This window comes from Piliocolobus tephrosceles, chromosome 21 (genome assembly GCF_002776525.5).
Source record: "Piliocolobus tephrosceles isolate RC106 chromosome 21, ASM277652v3, whole genome shotgun sequence".
NCBI lineage: Eukaryota > Metazoa > Chordata > Mammalia > Primates > Cercopithecidae > Piliocolobus > Piliocolobus tephrosceles.
In genome coordinates, this window is record NC_045454.1 from 49997760 (window position 1) to 50015921 (window position 18162).

The following is an 18162-nucleotide window of genomic DNA, read 5'->3' on the forward strand; positions in this document are numbered from 1 at the left end:
TCAAAAAAAAAAAAAAAAAAAAAAAAATACAAAAACAGGTGTGATGGTGCACACCTGTAATTCCAGCTACACTTGGGAGGCTGAGGCATGAGAATCACTTGAACTGCAGAGGCAGAGGTTGCAGTGAGCTGAGAAAGTGCCACTGCACTCCAGCCTGGGTGACAAAGCGAGATTCTGTCTCAAAACAAAACAAAACAAAAGCCAGTATGGCAGTTTCTCAAAAAGTTAAATTCTAAACATACAATTACCACATGATCCAGCAATTCTGCTCCGAGCATCGACCTGAAGCGCTGAAAACAGTGACTGACACAGATATGTGTTGGCCAATGCTCACAGCAACAGGATTCACAACAGTGGAAAGGTGGAAGGAAACCCGAGGTCCATCAGCTGGTGAATGGATGGACACAGCGTGTTGAATACACACAATGGAATCATCTTCTTCATCTATGAATAAAGCACTGACACGGGCTACAACATAAATGAACCCTGAAAACATCACACCCAGTGAACTCAGCCAGACACAAAAGACCACATATTATCTGATTCCGTTTATAGGAAATGTCCAGGGTAGGCAAATCCACAGAGATGGAGAGTGACTCATGGTTACCAGGGGCTGAAGGAGGGGCTGGGGAGGAAGAATTTAATGGGTATAGAGTTTTGGTTGAGGATAAAATAGTTCTGGAAATGGACAGTTGTGTTGGTTGTAGTACATGCTGAATGCATTTAATGCCACTGAACTGCATACTTAAAAAGGGTGAAAAAAGCACACTTTATGTTTATATAGAGATATATAGATAGATATGTCTGTGCATATATATATGTATATATACTTTTTTTTTTTTTGACAGGGAGTTTTGCTCTTGTTGCCCAGGCTGGAGTGCAATGGCACGATCTCAGCTCACCGCAACCTCCACCTCCTGAGTTCAAGCGATTCTCTTGCCTCAGCCTCCTGAGTAGCTGGGATTACAGGCATGCGCCATCACGCCCGGCTAATTCTGTATGTTTAATAGAGACAGGGTTTCTCCATGTTGGTCAAGCTGGTCTCTCAGGTGATCCACCTGCCTTGGCCTCCCAGAGTGCTGGGATTACAGGTGTAAGCCACCGCTGTATATATATTTTTTGAGACAGAGTCTCGCTCTGTTGCCCAGGCTAGAGTCCAGTGGTACAATCTTGGCTCACTGCAACCTCTGCCTCTCGGGTTCAAGCGATTCTTATGCCTCAGCCTCCCAAGTAGCTGGGATTACAGGCGCCTACCACCATGCCCAGTTAATTTTTGTGTTTTTAGTAGAGATGGGGTTTTGCCATGTTGGTCAGGCTGGTCTCGAACTCCTGGCCTCAAGTGATCCAACCACCTCAGCCTCCCAAAGTGCTGGGATTACAGACGTGAACCACTAAGCCCAGTCTGTATTTTTTATCACAGTAAAAAAAATTTTTTTTTTTTTTTTTGAGACGGAGTCTCGCTCTGTCGCCCAGGCTGGAGTGCAGTGGCCGGATCTCAGCTCACTGCAAGCTCCGCCTCCCGGGTTTACGCCATTCTCCTGCCTCAGCCTCCCGAGTAGCTGGGACTACAGGTGCCCGCCACCTCGCCCAGCTAGTTTTTCGTATTTTTTAGTAGAGACGGGGTTTCACTGTGTTAGCCAGGATGGTCTCGATCTCCTGACCTCGTGATCCGCCCATCTCGGCCTCCCAAAGTGCTGGGATTACAGGCTTGAGCCACCGCGCCCGGCCAAAAACATTTTTTTTTAAATTAAAGAGTACAAATGCTCTGTGATATGGCTGGGCTGTCTCCCGACCCAAATCTCATCTCAAATTGTAATCCCCACGTGTCAAGGGAGGTACCTGATGGGAGGTGATGAGATCGTGGGGTCGGTTCTGCCATGCTGTTCTCGTGATAGTGAGTTCTCATGAGATCAGATGGTTTTATAAGGTTTCCCCTGCTCTATTCTCTCTCTTGCTGCTTTTTGAAGAAAGTGTCTGCTTCCCCATCTGCCATGACTGTAAGTTTCCTGAGGCCTCCCAAGCCATGGGGAACTGTGACTCCATTAAACCTCTTTTCCTTTTCTTTTTTTTTGTTTTGAGACGGAGTCTCGCTCTGTCACCCAGGCTGGAGTGCGGTGGTGCCATCTAGGCTCACTGCAACCTCTGCCTCCCAGGTTCAAGCAAGTCTCCTGCCTCAGCTTCCTGAGTCGCCGGGGTTACTGGTGCCCAACACCACACCCGGCTGATTTTTTTGTCTATATTTAATAGAGACAGGGTTTCACCACGTTGGCCAGGCTGGTCTTCAACTCCTGACCTCAAGTGATCCACCCTTGTGATCTCTAAGTGCTGGGATTACAGGCGTGAGCCACCACGCCCAGCCGAGGGTGTGGTATTCTTTACAGCAGTGTGAAACGGACTCAGACACTCTGACTTTGTTCCCAAGGGGAATCAGAGAAGTTATCTAGGCCTGAGCTGGGACATGCAATTCCACTGCAGCTCCAGCTATCACGTACTGAACAAGGAAGGTCATCTGTTTTCAGAGAAACCAGACCACGAAAGCCACAGAACCAGGACCCACGTCTGTCTTACTTACCGATGAATCCCCCATTCCCAGCATGGTGCCTGACACACAGCAGACACTAGATGAGATGGTTTGGCTGTGTCGCCATCCAAATCTTACCTTGAATTGTAAGAATCCCCACGTCGGGGGCGGAGCCAGGGGGAGATAACTGAATCATGGCGGGGGTGGCTTTCCCCATACTGTTCTCGTGGTAATGAATACATCTCACGAGATCTAATGGTTTTACAAATGGGAGTTTCCCTGCACAAGCTCTCTTGCCTACTGCCATGTCAGACGTGACTTTGCTCCTCATTCACCTTCCACCATGATTGTGAGCCCTCCCCGGCCATGTGGAACTGAGTCCATTAAACCCCCTTTCCTTTACAAATTACCCAGTCTTGGGTATGTCTTTATTAGCAGCGTGAGAACAGACTAATGCACCAGATAAACGTGAATCAATGAACACAGGAATTAACGATGCTTGCCTTACCCAGAGAGACCACGTTCCTATAGTTCTCCAGCATCACCTCTCTGTACAGGTTCTTCTGAGCGGGCTCCAGCAACTCCCATTCCTCCTGGGAGAAGTCCACGGACACGTCCTCAAAGGTTACTAATTCCTGGAATATCACAGCGGTTCTGCTCAAGATGGGTCCATCGCCACCCACGTTCATGGGAGGAGGGGTGAGGTTGGTGGCACCAGGGAAGTTGAGAAAGGTCAAGGTGCAAAGTCCAAAGTCAGTATCTACTAGCTGCCTTGTGGGTGCTTGTCCTTGGCTTCAAATCAGAGGGATATATAGACCCTAGGCCCACCATCAATCACGGCAATGATGACCAGCACACAGGTCTGGAGGAGACACTTTGCCCATTTCTCATTGAACTGCTGATTCTAACCTCTGGATCTCTGAGTCTGACATTCCCACGTGAGAATCTCCCCCTACTGGTTCTGAAAATGCATGGATGTCAGGGTCATGCCACCTGCGGGTTACGGGACTGCAGGTATACATCTGACCTATCCGGGACACAGCCTCCTCATCTGTTCAATGGAAAGAAGCATTTTATCGAAAGCGTGTTGTCGTGAGGACTAACTAGTTAATAGCAGTCACAGCATTTGCTATTGCTATAGTCAGAAGACCTAGACGCAATACGTAACAATACGCAGGATGGAACAGGACCTTCCTCAAAACTCACAATTATTAGAGATTAGTTTTCTTTGCTTCCGTGACTCATAGTTACACGTTACAAGGCACGGACAATGTAAGAAGAGGAATCTGCTACAACAACCGTGACCCACTGAAATCTGGCGAAAGCTTTGTTGTTTCAGCATATGAAGGGTCTGAGTGTTTAGGGCCTGAATGGCTATCCAGGTAATCCATGGTGTAAAACGGCACCTAAGCTGGTATCTGCTGTAAGATGTAAAAGTTGGCTGGGCACTGTGACTCATGCCTGTAATCCCAGCACTTTGGGAGGCTGAGGCAGACAGATCATGAGGTCAGGAGTTCGAGACTAGCCTGACCAATATGGTGAAACCCTGTCTCTACTAAAAATACAAAAATTAGCTGGGTGTGATGGTGGGCACCTGTAATCCCAGCTACTCAGAGGCTGAGGCAGGAGAATCGCTTGAACCGGTAGGCAGAGGTTGCAGTGAGCCGAGATCACGCCACTACACTCCAGCCTGGGTAACAAAGCAAGACTCCATCTCAAAAGAAAAGAAAAGTTACCAATCGGGCACAGTGGCTCGCACCTGTAATCCCAGCACTTTGGGAGGTTGAGGCGGGTGGATCACCTGAGGTCGGGAGTTCGAGACCAGCCTGACCAATACGGAGAAACCCCATCTCTACTAAAAATACACAATCAGGTCAGGCGTGGTGGCTCACGCCTGTAATCCCAGCATTTTGGGAGGCCAAGGCGGGTGGATCACAAGGTCAGGAGATCGAGACCATCCTGGCTAACACGGTGAAACCCCGTCTCTACTAAAAACACAAAAAATTAGCCGGGCGTGGTGGTGCATGCCTGTAGTCCCAGCTACTCGGAGGCTGAGGCAGGAGAATGGCGTGAACCCAGGAGGCGGAGCTTTCAGTGAGCCGAGATGGCACCACTGCACTCCAGCCTAGGTGACAAAGCGAGACTCTGTCTCAAAAAAAAAAAAAAAAAAAAAAATCAGTCAAGAGTGGTGGCAGGTGCCTGTAATCCCAGCTACTCAGGAGGCTGAGGCAGAAGAATCCTTGAACCCAGGAGGCGGAGGTTACAGTAAGCTGAGATTGCACCACTGCACTACAGCCTGGGCAACAAGAGCGAAACTCCATAAAAAAAAAAAGAAAAAGAAAAGAAAGGATGTAAAACCACTTCTAGCACGTGAACCATATGCATACAGGAGGCACGCCGATCTTTTGACCCCAGCCTTAAGGGCCCTGTATGGACTCGCTTCAGTCCACACCCATCTTATGCCTTCACCTCTCCCTCTTCAGTTGCATCCTGGAAAAAAAAAAAAAAACCCTTCCGACTTTGCTCACACTGGTAATCCCAGCACTTTGGGAGGCCAAGCTGGGAAGACTGCTTGAGCCCAGGAGTTTGAGACCAGACTGGGCAACATAGTGACTCCCAGTTTCTACAAAAAAACTTTAAAAAATTTTAAAAATCCCACTCCAGGATGTGCCTGTAATCCCAGCACTTTGGCCTTTGAGGCCAGGAGTTCAAGACCAGCTTGGGCTGGGTGCGGTGGCTCATGCCTGTAATCCCAACACTCAGGGAGGCCGAGGCGGGTGGATCACAAGGCCTGGAGATCGAGACCATCCTGGCTAACATGGTGAAACACTGTCTTTACTAAAAATACAAAAAATTAGCCGGGCATGGTGGCAGCAGGTGCCTGTAATCCCAGCTACTCGGGAGGCGGAGGCAGGAGAATGGCGTAAACCCGGGAGGCAGAGCTTACAGTGAGCTGAGATCGTGCCACTGCACTCCAGCCTGGGCAACGGAGCGAGACTCTGTCTCAAAATAGAAAAAAAAAAGACCAGCCTGGCCAACATGGTGAAACCCTGTCTCTACCAAAAATACAAAAATTAGCCGGTCATGGTGGCGAGTACCGTAATCTCAGCTACTTGGGAGGCTGAGGCAGGAGAATCACTTGAACCCAGGAGGCAGGATCTCACTTCAGCTTGGGCAACAGAGCAAAACTCCATCTCAAAAATGAATAAATAAATAAAACTGCAGAGGGCGGGAGTGGTGGCTCACATCTGTAATCCCAGCACTTTGGAAGGCCAAGGTGGATGGATCACCTGAACCCAGGAGTTCACGGCCAGCCTGGGCCAACATGGTGAAACTCTGTCTCTACTAACAATACAAAAATTAGCTGGATATGGTGGCACATGCCTGTAATCCCAACTACTTGGGAGGCTGAGGCACAAGAACAGCTTGAGCTTGGGAGGTGGAGGTTGCAGTGAGCCAAGATCGCACCACTGCACTATAATCTGGGCAACAGAGCAAGACCCTGTTTCAAAAAAATAAAACCGCAGGCCGGGCATGGTGGCTCACATCTGTAGTCCCAGCACTTTGGGAGACCGAGGCGGGCAGATCACGAGGTCAGGAGATCGAGACCATCCTGGCTAACAGGGTGAAACCCCGTCTCTACTAAAAATACAAAAAACTAGCCGGGCGAGGTGGCGGCGCCTGTAGTCCCAGCTACTTGGGAGGCAGAGGCAGGAGAATGGCGTGAACCCAGGAGGCGGAGCTTGCAGTGAGCAGAGATGGCGCCACTGCACTCCAGCCTGGGCGACAGAGCGAGACTCCGTCTCAAAAAATAAATAAAATAAAATAAAATAAGGCCAGGCGCGGTGGCTCAAGCCTGTAATCCCAGCACTTTGGGAGGCTGAGACGGGCGGATCACGGGGTCAGGAGATCGAGACCATCCTGGGTAACACGGTGAAACCCCGTCTCTACTAAAAAATACAAAAATCTAGCCGGGCGAGGTGGTGGGCGCCTGTAGTCCCAGCTACTCGGGAGGCTGAGGCAGGAGAATGGCATAGATCCGGGAGGTGGAGCTTGCAGTGAGCTGAGATCCGGCCACTGCACTCCAGCCTGGGCGACAGAGCGAGACTCCGTCTCAAAAATAAATAAATAAATCAAATAACATAACATAAAATAAAATAAAACAAAACAAAACGGCAATCACGTTCTGCTCAGTGAGAGAAGCCAGACACAGAAGGACAAAGCCTTCTGTGGTTCCACTCCTAGGATTCCCTAGAGTCATCAGACTCAGAGAGACAGAAAGTAGAATGGCAGGTGCCAGAGGCTGGGAAGGGGGACGGGGAGTGAGTGTCTCATGGGGACAGAGTTTTAGTTTGGGAAGACGAGAAAGTTCTAGAGAGGACGGTGGTGATGGCTGTAAAACCACATGAACGTGTTTAATGCTACTGAGCTGTGCACTTCAAAATGGTTAAGATGGTGAAGTTCACAGATATTGCATATGTTTTATCGCAATTACAAGAATATTCTTTCAAGTAAAGAGGAGGCTGCCTTCCTGGGCAGCGCCGTCCGCTCTCCAGGGGAAGGTGCTGGATCCCACCTGTCCATGGCAGTGGCTGATGCTGTCTTGTTAGCAGCAGCAGGGAGGTGCCACGGGGGCTGCACGCTCCGTGGAGCGGGTGGGAGCCCCGCCCTCCTGCGCCTTCCTGTGCTCTTGGGGGACCTGAGCAGAGGCGGGATCTGCCCACCTGGGTGCAGCTGCAGCTGCAGCTGCCGCACCCGCAGCTGCAGACCTGGGCCTCCCACTCCAGGAAGCAGGCAGGAGCTGGAGACAAGTGAGACCCCTGCCTCTTCCAAGTTGGTGAAGCAGGAGCTCCCGGGTGCAGCCGTGGCTGCCCTCCCAGGCGCCGGACCCAGGCATCTGTGCAGCCTGCACCCTCAGGTGTCTCAGGAAGGACCGCCCAGTCCCTGCAGGTTCAGGGGTATCTGCTCCCACTGCCTGGCCTCTCTCGGAGTGGGGGTTGGGGCCAAGCCCGGAGCCATGAATGGCAGCACAAGGCAGATTATTTCCTGGGCGGAAGGGGGCGGGTCCCCAGTAAGGCCCCGCCTTCAGGCCAGGCTGCCAGTCCTACGGACCAGAGTGGGGACTTACGGTGCCTCTTTCGACCCACCCATGGCCGCCCATGGACCAGTCAGCACACACTTCCTCCCCTCTGAGGTCCATAAAAGCCCTGGGCTCAGCCTCAGCAGGGCAGAGGACGGCCAGAGGACAAAGAAGGCAGAGAGGCCGGGCGCGGTGGCTCAAGCCTGTAATCCCAGCACTTTGGGAAGCCGAGACGGGCGGATCACGAGGTCAGGAGATCGAGACCATCCTGGCTAACATGGTGAAACCCCGTCTCTACTAAAAATACAAAAAACTAGCCGGGCGAGGTGGCGGGCGCCTGTAGTCCCAGGTACTCGGGAGGCTGAGGCAGGAGAATGGCGGGAACCTGGGAGGCGGAGCTTGCAGTGAGCTGAGATCCGGCCACAGCACTCCAGCCTGGGCGACAGAGCAAGACTCCGTCTCAAAAAAAAAAAACAAAGAAGGCAGAGAGATGAGAGGATGGGATGGGACGACCAGCTGCAGAGAGGGGTACCCTGTCCACTGAAAGCTGCAGAGACGATCTGCCGGCAGAGGAGCTACCGTCTCTGCTGAGAGCTTCAGAGACCTGCGGAGACGTCCACATGACTTCCCTGCAGAGAGGAGCCACCCTCTCCAGGGCCTCCTCTCAACTGAAAGCGGAACACTCCACCAGACAACCTCCTTCAGGGAGCAGCTGCCCACTCCTCTGGGCTGCTCTCACCGTATAGACAACTCTCCTTCACCCTTTACTTGTCTACGCACCTCATTCTTCCTGGATGCAGGCCAAGAACTTGGGCAAAGGCACCAAGGCCACAGAGGTTTCTAGCCGGAAAAACTGACACCCCAGAGATCCCGTAAGACTGTCTCCTAGGGAGGGGCTGTGCTCAGTCCCAATACTGAGGGTCACTCTTCACACTTGGGAGCGGCATGAGTAAGTACCTCATCCCACACACCACTCCTGGGGAATTCTCCGGAACGTGCACATAGCAAGGGGTCTCCTTCTCTATCGAGGACTGGGTTTCTGGTGGGATTGTTCCCTCCGGATATACTGGGCGCCTTCTGGGAGAATGAGGACATCTCACCTGGGACCGGCGGGGCAGGTATCCGGCAGCCATTCTCTCCTCTTGGGAAAAGCAGGTTCCTGAGCAGTCAGAGCTATGGGGAGGAGAAAGGCGCTGTGAATACCAGACCCAGGCCAGTCCCCAGATCCCAGAGCCCTTGGCCTGGAGACCCTCCATTTGCTTGAAGGGGCCTCCATACCCAGAGGAAGGTAAACTGAAGCCGGGACCCAGGACTGAGGCCAGGTTTTTTTTTTTTTTTTTTTGAGGGAGGCTCACCCCTTTGCCCAGGCTGGAGGGCAGTGGGCGGATCTCAGCTCACTGCAAGCTCCGCCTCCCGGGTTTACGCCATTCTCCTGCCTCAGCCTCCCAAGTAGCTGGGACTACAGACGCCCACCACCACGCCCGGCTAGTTTTTTGTATTTTTTTAGTAGAGACGGGGTTTCACCGTGTTAGCCAGGATGGTCTCGATATCCTGACCTCGTGATCCGCCCGTCTCGGCCTCCCAAAGTGCTGGGATTACAGGCTTGATCCACCGCGCCTGGCCGTCGGGTTTTTGTTTTTTAAGAGATAGAGTCTCCTTCTGTTGCCCAGGCTAGAGTGCAGTGGTGTGATCATAGCTCACCTCAGGGCAGCCTCAACCTCCTGGGCTCAAGTGATCCTCCTACCTCAGCCTGTGGCTGGAACTATAGGCACCACCATGCCCGGCTACTTTTTTGTATTTTCTGTAGAGACAGGGCCTTGCTATGTTGTCCCAGGTCTACAGCTCCTGGGCTCAAGGGATCCACCTTCCTCGGCCTCCCTAAATTCTGGGATTAAAGGTGTGAGACGCCACACCCATCCATGGCCAGGAGTCTTAAAGGCCCCATTTTATGGATGAAGGTCCTGAGGCACTTGGAAGCAAACAAGTTTACAAGAGAATATATCCTTTACCAGTTCTGGAAGCCGGAAGTCTGAGATCAAGGTGTGGGCAGGGCTGCGCTCCCTCTGAAGAGGCTAGGGAAAAGCTCAGTTGTAGTGGCTCATACCTGTAATCCCAGCACTTTGGGATGAGGCAGGAAGATCACTTGAGCCCAGGAGTTCAAGACCAGCCTGGCCAACATGGTGAAACCTCATCTACTAAAAATACAGAAAAAAATAGCCAGGTGTGGTGGTACATCCCTATAATCCCAGCTACTCAGGAGGCTGAGACATGAGAATTATTTGAACCTGGGAGACAGAGGTTCAGTGAGCCAAGACTGTGCCGCTGCACTCCAGCCTGGGCAACAGAGCAAGACTCTGTCTCAAAAAGAAAAGATAAGGAAAAAAAAGAAACAAAAGCTCTCAAGAAAAATCCTTCCTGCCTCTTCTAGCTACTGGGGGCATGACTGGTATCCTTATAAGAGAAAGAGATGCCTGGACGTGGTGGCTCATGCCTGTAATCCTAGCATTTTGAAAGGCCGAGGAGGGCAGATCACGAGGTCAGGAGTTCGAGACCAGCCTGGCCAACTGGTGAACCCCGTCTCTACTAAAAATACAAAAATTAGCTGAGTGTGGTGGCAGGCATCTGTAATCCCAGCTACTTGGGAGGCTTAGGCAGAATTGCTTGAACCTGGTGGGGTGGAGGTTGCGGTGAGCTGAGATCACACCACTGCACTCCAGCCTGGTGACAGACCGAGACTCTGTCTCAAAAAAAAAAAAAAAAAAAAAGAGAAAGAGACACAGGGAAGAAGGCCATGTGATGATGCAGGCAGAACCTGGAGTGATATGGCCTCAAGCCAAGGGACACCAACTACGGCAGGGCATCCCCAGAAGCTGGAAGAGACAGAGAAGATCCTCCCGCCAGAGCCTTCAGAAGCACCACGGCCCCTCTGCATCTTCATGTCGGGCTCCTGGCCTCCAGACTTGTGAGAGAATAAATTTCAAGCCTCCCTCTGCCCCCCGGTTTGTGGTGCATTGTCACAGCAGCTCCAGGAGGCTCATATCAGAACCAAAGGCACCGGGCGCGGTGGCTCACACCTATAATCCCAGCACTTTGGGAGGCTGAGGTGGGCGGGATCACGAGGTCAGGAGATCGAGACCATCCTGGATAACGTAGTGAAACCCCGTCTCTACTAAAAATACAAAAAATTAGTCGGGCGAGGTGGTGGGCGCCTGTAGTCCCAGCTACTCGGGAGGCTGAGGCAGGAGAATGGCGTAAACCCGGGAGGTGGAGCTTGCAGTGAGCCGAGATCGTGCCACTGCACTCCAGCCTGGGCGACAGAGCGAGACTCCATCTCAAAAAACAAACAAAAAAACCAAAGGCAAACACACACACAGTCTCCTTGCTTTGAGGGGCTTCACGCGGGGGATTCTTTGCAGGTGCCGGCGGGGATTTACAACCTGCCAGGCTTCCCTCTGCCCCCAACATAGTGCAAGGCTCCCTTGGCTCTTGGGACTTTTTTATTTTTATTTTTTTGAGACAGAGTTTCGCTCTTGTCACCCAGGCTGGAGTGCAATGGCGCAATATTGGCTCACTGCAACTTTCGCCTCCCGGGTGCCAACGATTCTCGTGCCTCAGCCCCCCAAGGAGCTGGGATGACAGGCACCCGCCACCACGCCTGGCTAATTTCTGTATTTTTAGTAGAGACGGGGTTTCACCATGTTGGCCAGGTTGGTCTCTAACTCCTGGGCTGTAATCTGCCCGCCTTGACCTCCAAATTGTTGGGATTACAGGTGTGAGCCGTCGCACCCAGCCCACTCTTGGAACTTTACATTACAGCTCATGGCAATGGGGACAGGACCTCCCAAGCCTCAGCTCCTGCGTCTTCCCTCTTCCACCCTCAAGCAGCTCACAGGACCCTCCTCTCTCATGGTTGATGTTAATGACCCTGTCCACGCCCTCACTGACCTACACCTATGCGCCTGGGTCAGGAACATCCCTTCCAATGTCCAACTCCCAAAACTCACTCTTGCTTCAAAAGAGAGGCCTCATGAGGCTGCCTTGCAGACAAAAATGAAATCCACGCAGCCCGGCATGGTGGCTCACACCTGTAATCCCAGCACTTTGGGAAGCCGAGGTGGGTGGATCACCTGAGATCAGGAGTTCGACACCAGCCTGGCCAACGTGGAGAAACTCTGTCTCTACTAAAAACATAAAAATTAGCTGGGCGTGGTGGAGTGTGCCTGTAATTCCAGCTACTTGGGAGGCTGAGGCAGGAGAATCACTTGAACCGGGAGGCAGAGGGTGCAGTGAGCCAAGATCATGCAACTGTACTCCAGCCTGGGCGATAGGGTGAGGCTCTGTCTCAAGAAAAAGATAAAGAAGAAAAAGAAACCAACGTGTTTGGGTAGGGGAGAGTTCAGGGAGGTTGGGGTTGCTAGGCCAGCAGAAAGGTCAGCTGCCTCCTCATTCCTCAACGGGGTGGTGGGTATAAACAGAATGGACCCTTGAAGGCGGGCACTGTGGCTCACGCCTGTAATCCCAGAACTTTGGGAGGCAGAGGCGGGATCACCTGACGTCGGGAGTTCGAAACCAGCCTGGCCAACATGGTGAAACCCCGTCTGTACTAAAAATGAAAAAATGAGCTGGGCATAGTGGCGCACGCCTGTAATCCCAGCTACTCGGGTGGCTGAAGCAGGAGAATCGCTTAAACCGGGAGGCAGAGGCGGAGGTTGCAGTGGACCGAGATTGTGCCATTGCATGCCAGCCTCTGTCTCAAAAAAAAAAAAAAAAAAATTGGACCCTTGCTATCTTATCACCACGACCGCGATGCTAACGTAGAAGTGAGGCCTCTCCCGCAGGGCACTGTGGACACTGGGGCCTGGGTCATTCTCTGGGCTGGGGCAGGGTGCTGAGCTGCATCCCTGGCCTCCACCTACTCCATGCCCGGAACTCCCCCCAGTTGTGACGACCACAGACGTCCCCAGACATCTCCCGGTGTCCCCTGGAGGGCAGGACCGCCCCTCGCTGAGACCCTCAGATGTGGCCTCACCGAAGTGCGAGCGTGGCAGCCGCTCTCTGCCTTTAGGGTAGAGTCAATGCGTCTTCTCCCTCTCCTTGCAGGCTGGGCCCCAGGAGCTTATGCGTCTCTCATCCAGGGACGTCTTCACAGGGCAAGGACAGACCGTGCCATCCTGGGCGCTGGGGCCCTGGGCGAGCTGCCGGCCCCCGACCCTCCCGTGGGGACCCTAACGCGACAGTGTCATGCCCCGGCCACCCGGCCCCGCCAGACCCAGCCTCACGAGAGCCCCGGCAGGCCCGGCACGGAGGTCGCGGCGCGGGAGGCAGCGGCACTTACAGCTGAGCTGCCGGGAGCCGCGCGCGCCCGCCCAGGTGGGCGCAGGTGACCATTGGGGCGCCCGCTCAGGCGCCACGCAGAGCCCCCGAGGCGGGAGCGCCCCATGCAGGCTGGACGGCCTCCCCTGCGTGTCCCGGGGACGCCTCCTCCGCTGGGCACCTCGGCACTCGGAGCGCACGCCCCCGACAGGCACCCCTCTGGAACTCGCCGCAGCCGCCGCCGCCAACTCCCGACGCGCTCAAAGGCAAACTCGGCACTGCGCCTGCGCACCCCGAGCCTGCGAACTACAAGTCCCAGCAAGCTCCGCAGCGCGGCGCTGGGCTCCCGGCGCTCCAACCTGGGTCACAGCGCCGCCTCCGGGCGGGCGGCGTCTCCCCAGGACCGCGATGCCCCTGAGGCTGTCGGACCCACCTCGTGTGGCTCGCTGGAGTCCCCGGACGTTTTGGGGTTCGCGGACCCAATCCTCAAATCCCAGCCCCGTCGTTTCCCGGCGGCTTGCCATTGGATATTAATAACTATTATTATTTATTAAGCAAGTTATATAAACGTATAATGCATTACATACTTATTAAAATGATTACTTAAGTAATTGTTGTTTGTTTTTGAGACTGAGTTTCGCTCTTGTCGTCCAGGCTGGAGTGCAATGGCGTGATCTCAGGTCACTGCAACCTCCGCCTCCCGGGTTCAATCGATTCTCCTGCCTCAGCCTCCCAAGTAGCTGGGATTACAGGCGTGCGCAACCACACCCTGATTTTTTATATTTTTGGTAGCGACGCGGTTTCACCATGTTGGCCAGGCTGGTCTCGAACTCCTGACTTCCAGTGATCTGCCCGCCTCGGCCTCCCAAAGTTCTGGGATTACAGGCGTGAGCCACCGTGCCCAGCCAAATTAAATTATTGTTTAAATATTTATTTAATATTCTACTAATTGTTATCAGAAATTAAAATAGTAAAACTACTATAATTAATATACTGTTGTAGGGTATAATAAATTCCTCTTCAAAGGTTTTAGCCTGTAAATTGTTAAGTACAATCAGTTCTGAGTTCCTCTCCAAAGAACCAATGTTTCCGTAGGTTCAGCTCCCCTGTTCTTTGTTCTGCATTTTATTTTATTTATTTATTTATTTTTTGTTTTGTTTTTTGAGACGGAGTCTGGCTCTGTCTCCCAGGCTGGAGTGCAGTGGCTGGATCTCAGCTCACTGCAAGCTCTGCCCCCCGGGTTTAGGCCATTCTCCTGCCTCAGCCTCCGGAGTAGCTGGGACTACAGGCGCCCGCCACGTCGCCCGGCTAGTTTTTTGTATTTTTAGTAGAGACGGGGTTTCACTGTGTTAGCCAGGATGGTCTCGATCTCCTGACCTCGTGATCCGCCCGTCTCGGCCTCCCAAAGTGCTGGGATTACAGGCTTGAGCCACCGCACCCGGCTTGTTCTGCATTTTAAACTTTAACTTCCTTGTTCTTTTCCTCTCCTTGCCCCTAGTTTCAGTAAACAACTCCCTCCTAGCCCGTATCACCTGCTCTGACCTTAGTCACCCTTGTCACCTGCTCTGACCTTAGTTATCCTTGGTCACCTGCTCTGTTCTTAGTCAGCCTGAATCACCTGTTCTCTAGCTGTCCTTCCTGCCAAACTACTCCCCCCTCCACTCCGGCTAGTACCCCTGCTCTCTTTAAAACAACCAGTCGGAATTAGCTTAGACTGTGCGGTCCAACCCTAGCCAATAGGAGAACGACACGACAATAGGAGAACGACACAGAACAACCCTAGCCAATAGGAGAGCGACACAGCAGGGTACCTGCGTCAGGGATAAGAACCCCTTCCCCTCCCTTGTTCAGATGTGCTCTCACCATTGCTGCATCTGCAAGTCGCACTCTTCTATAGAAGTAAAATTGCCGTGCTGAGAAAATTAATATTCGAGGGCTGTTTCTTTTGTGGCACTGAAAATTTATTTCTAACACTATGACGGTTTATAATATAGTCTCAGTAACTGCGTTAGTCAGTTCTCACACTGACTAAGGCATGGGCCGCCACGTCTGACTACATTTTTGTACTTTTGGTAGAGACGGGGTTTCGCCACGTTGGCCAGGCTGGTCTTGAACTCCTGGCCTCAAGTGATCTGCCTGCCTCGGTCTCCCAAAGTGCTGGGATTACAGGTGTGAACCACTAAGCCCAGCCAATAAAAAAATAAAGACTAAGGCCGGGCGCGGTGGCTCACGCCTGTAATCCCAGCACTTTGGGAGGCCGAGACGGGTGGATCACGAGGTCAGGAGATCGAGACCATCCTGGCTAACACAGTGAACCCCCCCCGTCTCTACTAAAAAGTACAAAAAACTAGCTGGGCGAGGTGGCGGGCGCCTGTAGTCCCAGCTACTCTGGAGGCTGAGGCAGGAGAATGGCGTAAACCCAGGAGGCGGAGCTTGCTGTGAGCTGAGATCCGGCCACTGCACTCCAGCCTGGGCGACAGAGCGAGACTCCGTCTCAAAAAAAAAAAAAAAGAAATAAAGACTAACTATGAATTTATTGGCTCACCTAACTGCCAAGTTCAGGGGCAGAACCGGACCCCAATGTAAACTGGGATGGAGGTGCTTGGACGACGTAGTGGGATAGCCTTCGTCACAGCCCTAGCGCCCTCGGGTTGGCAGGCCCCACTCCAAGCACCTCCATGTGCCGACAGCATTCCCTCCTCCCAATTTCAGGGAAAAATCAAGTTCTCTAATAGTTCAAACCAAGTGAGACTGGAGGGCTGTACTGATGTAGGTGCTCCAAAATAGGTCACTAGCCCGTCCATAAACCATCGATGAGAGGTCGCCAGGAGCACAGGATGGCCTCCGGGACAGAGCTCCGTCTCCCTGGCCTCCTGGGCTGAGGATGGGGCAAGAGAGAATACCCAAGGGTAGTCTGGGGTCTGAAGAGGAAAGCATCGCACTGGCCTGGTGCAGCCTGGAAAAGCCCAAAAGCTCAGTGCATGGCCATGGGGAGCTCAGCTCCCCAGGGAGCCACGTGGGCAGCTCCCTGGCCCCCAGCCCACGCTGGAACTCACCCCTGGGCCCCTTCTACCTTGAGACTTGAACCCAGACCTCCTGCCTTCTGCAAGCTGGCCATCAGTCTCAGAATCGAACTGAGTTTCACAAACCATTTTGTCCCTTGAAGTAGGGACAGCCCTGGAGAGTGAGGCCCTACCTGGGCTGTCCCTTTCAAGGCTGTGGCCTTCAGCCGGTGTTGCTGATTGGGGAGAGGAGGGAGGACGCTGGCTCTGCTCCTGAGACACCCCATTTGGGACATGGGGACAGTAACACAAGTCCCGTGGGGAGGAGGATGGGGACGACAGAGCCTGCCTACCCCGCAGCACGGAGCCTGCTTACAGCGGCTACACTGGTATCATCCTCGAGAGGTGTGGGGCTGCTCGGGGCCACCAACCACAGAGATCCCAGCAGCTTCTTGGAGAAATACTTCGTGAAGGACCAAAAGGGAGCCACGGGCACAAAGCCTGGGGCGTGTGTGTCGGAGGCAGCACGGGCAGGCACAGGACTGTGGGGACGAGGAGCCATGGACACCTGGGGACGGCCCACGGGGGCTGGATAGGTAACCGGGGAGGAGACCCCTTTTGCGTTCAGGTTTTGTCAAAAACCCAAAGAATGAGTTTACAGAGAAACGTTGCAAAGATCACAAAACACACAGGTTCCTATATATATAAATTTTTTTTAACAATTCTTTATTTTCCCCTTTTTTATCCATTGGGAAGCAGCGAGGGGCCAAGGAGAGTGACAGCCTGGACGGGCAGGGGATGCTAATACCACACTGCCCTCTGAGCCCGCTGCTGGAGCCCCGAGTGGGGAGCATGGCGCAGAGGAGCCGGGAGACACAGCAGCTCTGTGACCCCTCCCTGCTCCTGGCTTGGGGCTGGGCCCCCGTGATCAAAGCCCCTGCTGTGTCCTGGACTGTTGGGGGAAATCGGGTGCCCCCGGTGTGGGCATTTTGGGAAGGCTCTGAGGACACCTATCTCCCTGGGCTACCGGGCTGGGACTGAGACTCAGTGCTGCTGCCTCCACGTCCCTGGGTGTCTGCAGAGCAGGGGGCATGCTAGGGGAGGCGGCCCAGCTTGCGAAGCACCGCGGGGGTCTGCTTGGGGCATCCAGCAACTGACGTCTAAGCATGGTCGGTCGGTGACTTCCAGGGGAGCGGGGTGTGGACGGTCCGGGCCATTTGCCCACGGCCCAGCAGCCCAAGCCTCTGCTGTGACAGGCCAGGCTGTGTGTGGCAAGGCTGTGACGGCCCAGGGCCCAGCTGGGGTGCTCCTGCACAACTGGGTCTTGGCTGGGGACGAGGTGGAGGCCACCTGAGGGCTCGGTGCAGGGGAAGATTAGGGAGCCCCCAAAGTCGCCGTCTCCACCTCTGCCCAGCGTGGTCGGCTTTGCCTTCCAGCTTCTCTTTTCTGAATCCCAGGTATTTTATTACTACCGTTACTTTTAGAGACGGTCTTGCTCTGAGGCCCAGGCTGCAGTGCAGTGGTGAGATCATGGCTCACTGCAGCCTCCACCTCCTAGGCTCCAGCCATCTTCCTGCCTCAGCCTCCCAAAAAACTGAGACCACAGGCACTGGCCCCACACCCAACGAACTTATTTTTTGTAGAGATGGGGTCTTGCTACATTGCCCAGGCTGGCCTCGACCTCCCAGGCTCAAGCAATCCTTCCGCCTTAGCCTCCTGAGTAGTTGGGGCTTCAGATGCAAGCTATGGGACCCGCTCTGAGCTGTATCTGAAACGTGACCATTGTGGTGTTCCCACTTACCAATTCCCGCCTCGCTGGCATAACCCTGCTGGCCACAGGCTGTGCCGTCCAGCTCTGCGAAGACAAGACTCACCCCTTAGCCCCCGGAGTTGGAAAGACACAGAAGCAGGTGAACAGAGTGGAGCCAGGCGTGTGTAAGGTGCAAAGCACGCCCCACGACAGCGGCCACAGCCACAATGGTCCGGGGTTGGGTGGGAATGGGACAGGAGGGGCTGGAGCGGACGGCACAGCCCTTGGAGTCCCGTCCAAATGGAGGTGAGGACGAGACAGACGTCTGGCCACCCGCAGGCCTCGGGACACAGGGTCACAGGTTCTGCTGACCAGCCTCCTCTGTGGAGGACTAAGACTGGGGAGGAATGCTCCAGGGCACGAGGGGAGCTCCGGAGAAACACAGACACGGGAGAAAACATCAGAGCGCTGGGATTGCAGAGGCGGGGAGCACCTG

General features: G+C 53.7%; 1 protein-coding gene across 3 annotated transcripts in view; it reads right to left on the bottom strand.

The window, feature by feature from the left end:
• The window catches only part of ZNF554 (zinc finger protein 554), a 22331-nt gene extending 9143 nt beyond the window's left edge, over positions 1–13188 (bottom strand). Inside the window, exons 1-3 of one of the 3 annotated variants that reach the window (XM_026449254.1) lie at positions 12937–13174; positions 8702–8774; positions 3030–3156 (exon numbers count right to left, since the gene is read on the bottom strand). In XM_026449254.1, coding sequence (XP_026305039.1) covers positions 3030–3156; positions 8702–8774; positions 12937–12989 — 253 coding nt within the window. In that variant the 5' untranslated portion in view covers positions 12990–13174. Of the gene's footprint in view, positions 1–3029; positions 3157–8701; positions 8775–12630 lie in introns of all 3 variants that reach the window. The other 2 variants (XM_026449253.1, XM_026449252.1) reach the window with 2 other exon arrangements.
• Positions 13189–18162: the final 4974 nt, after the last annotated feature.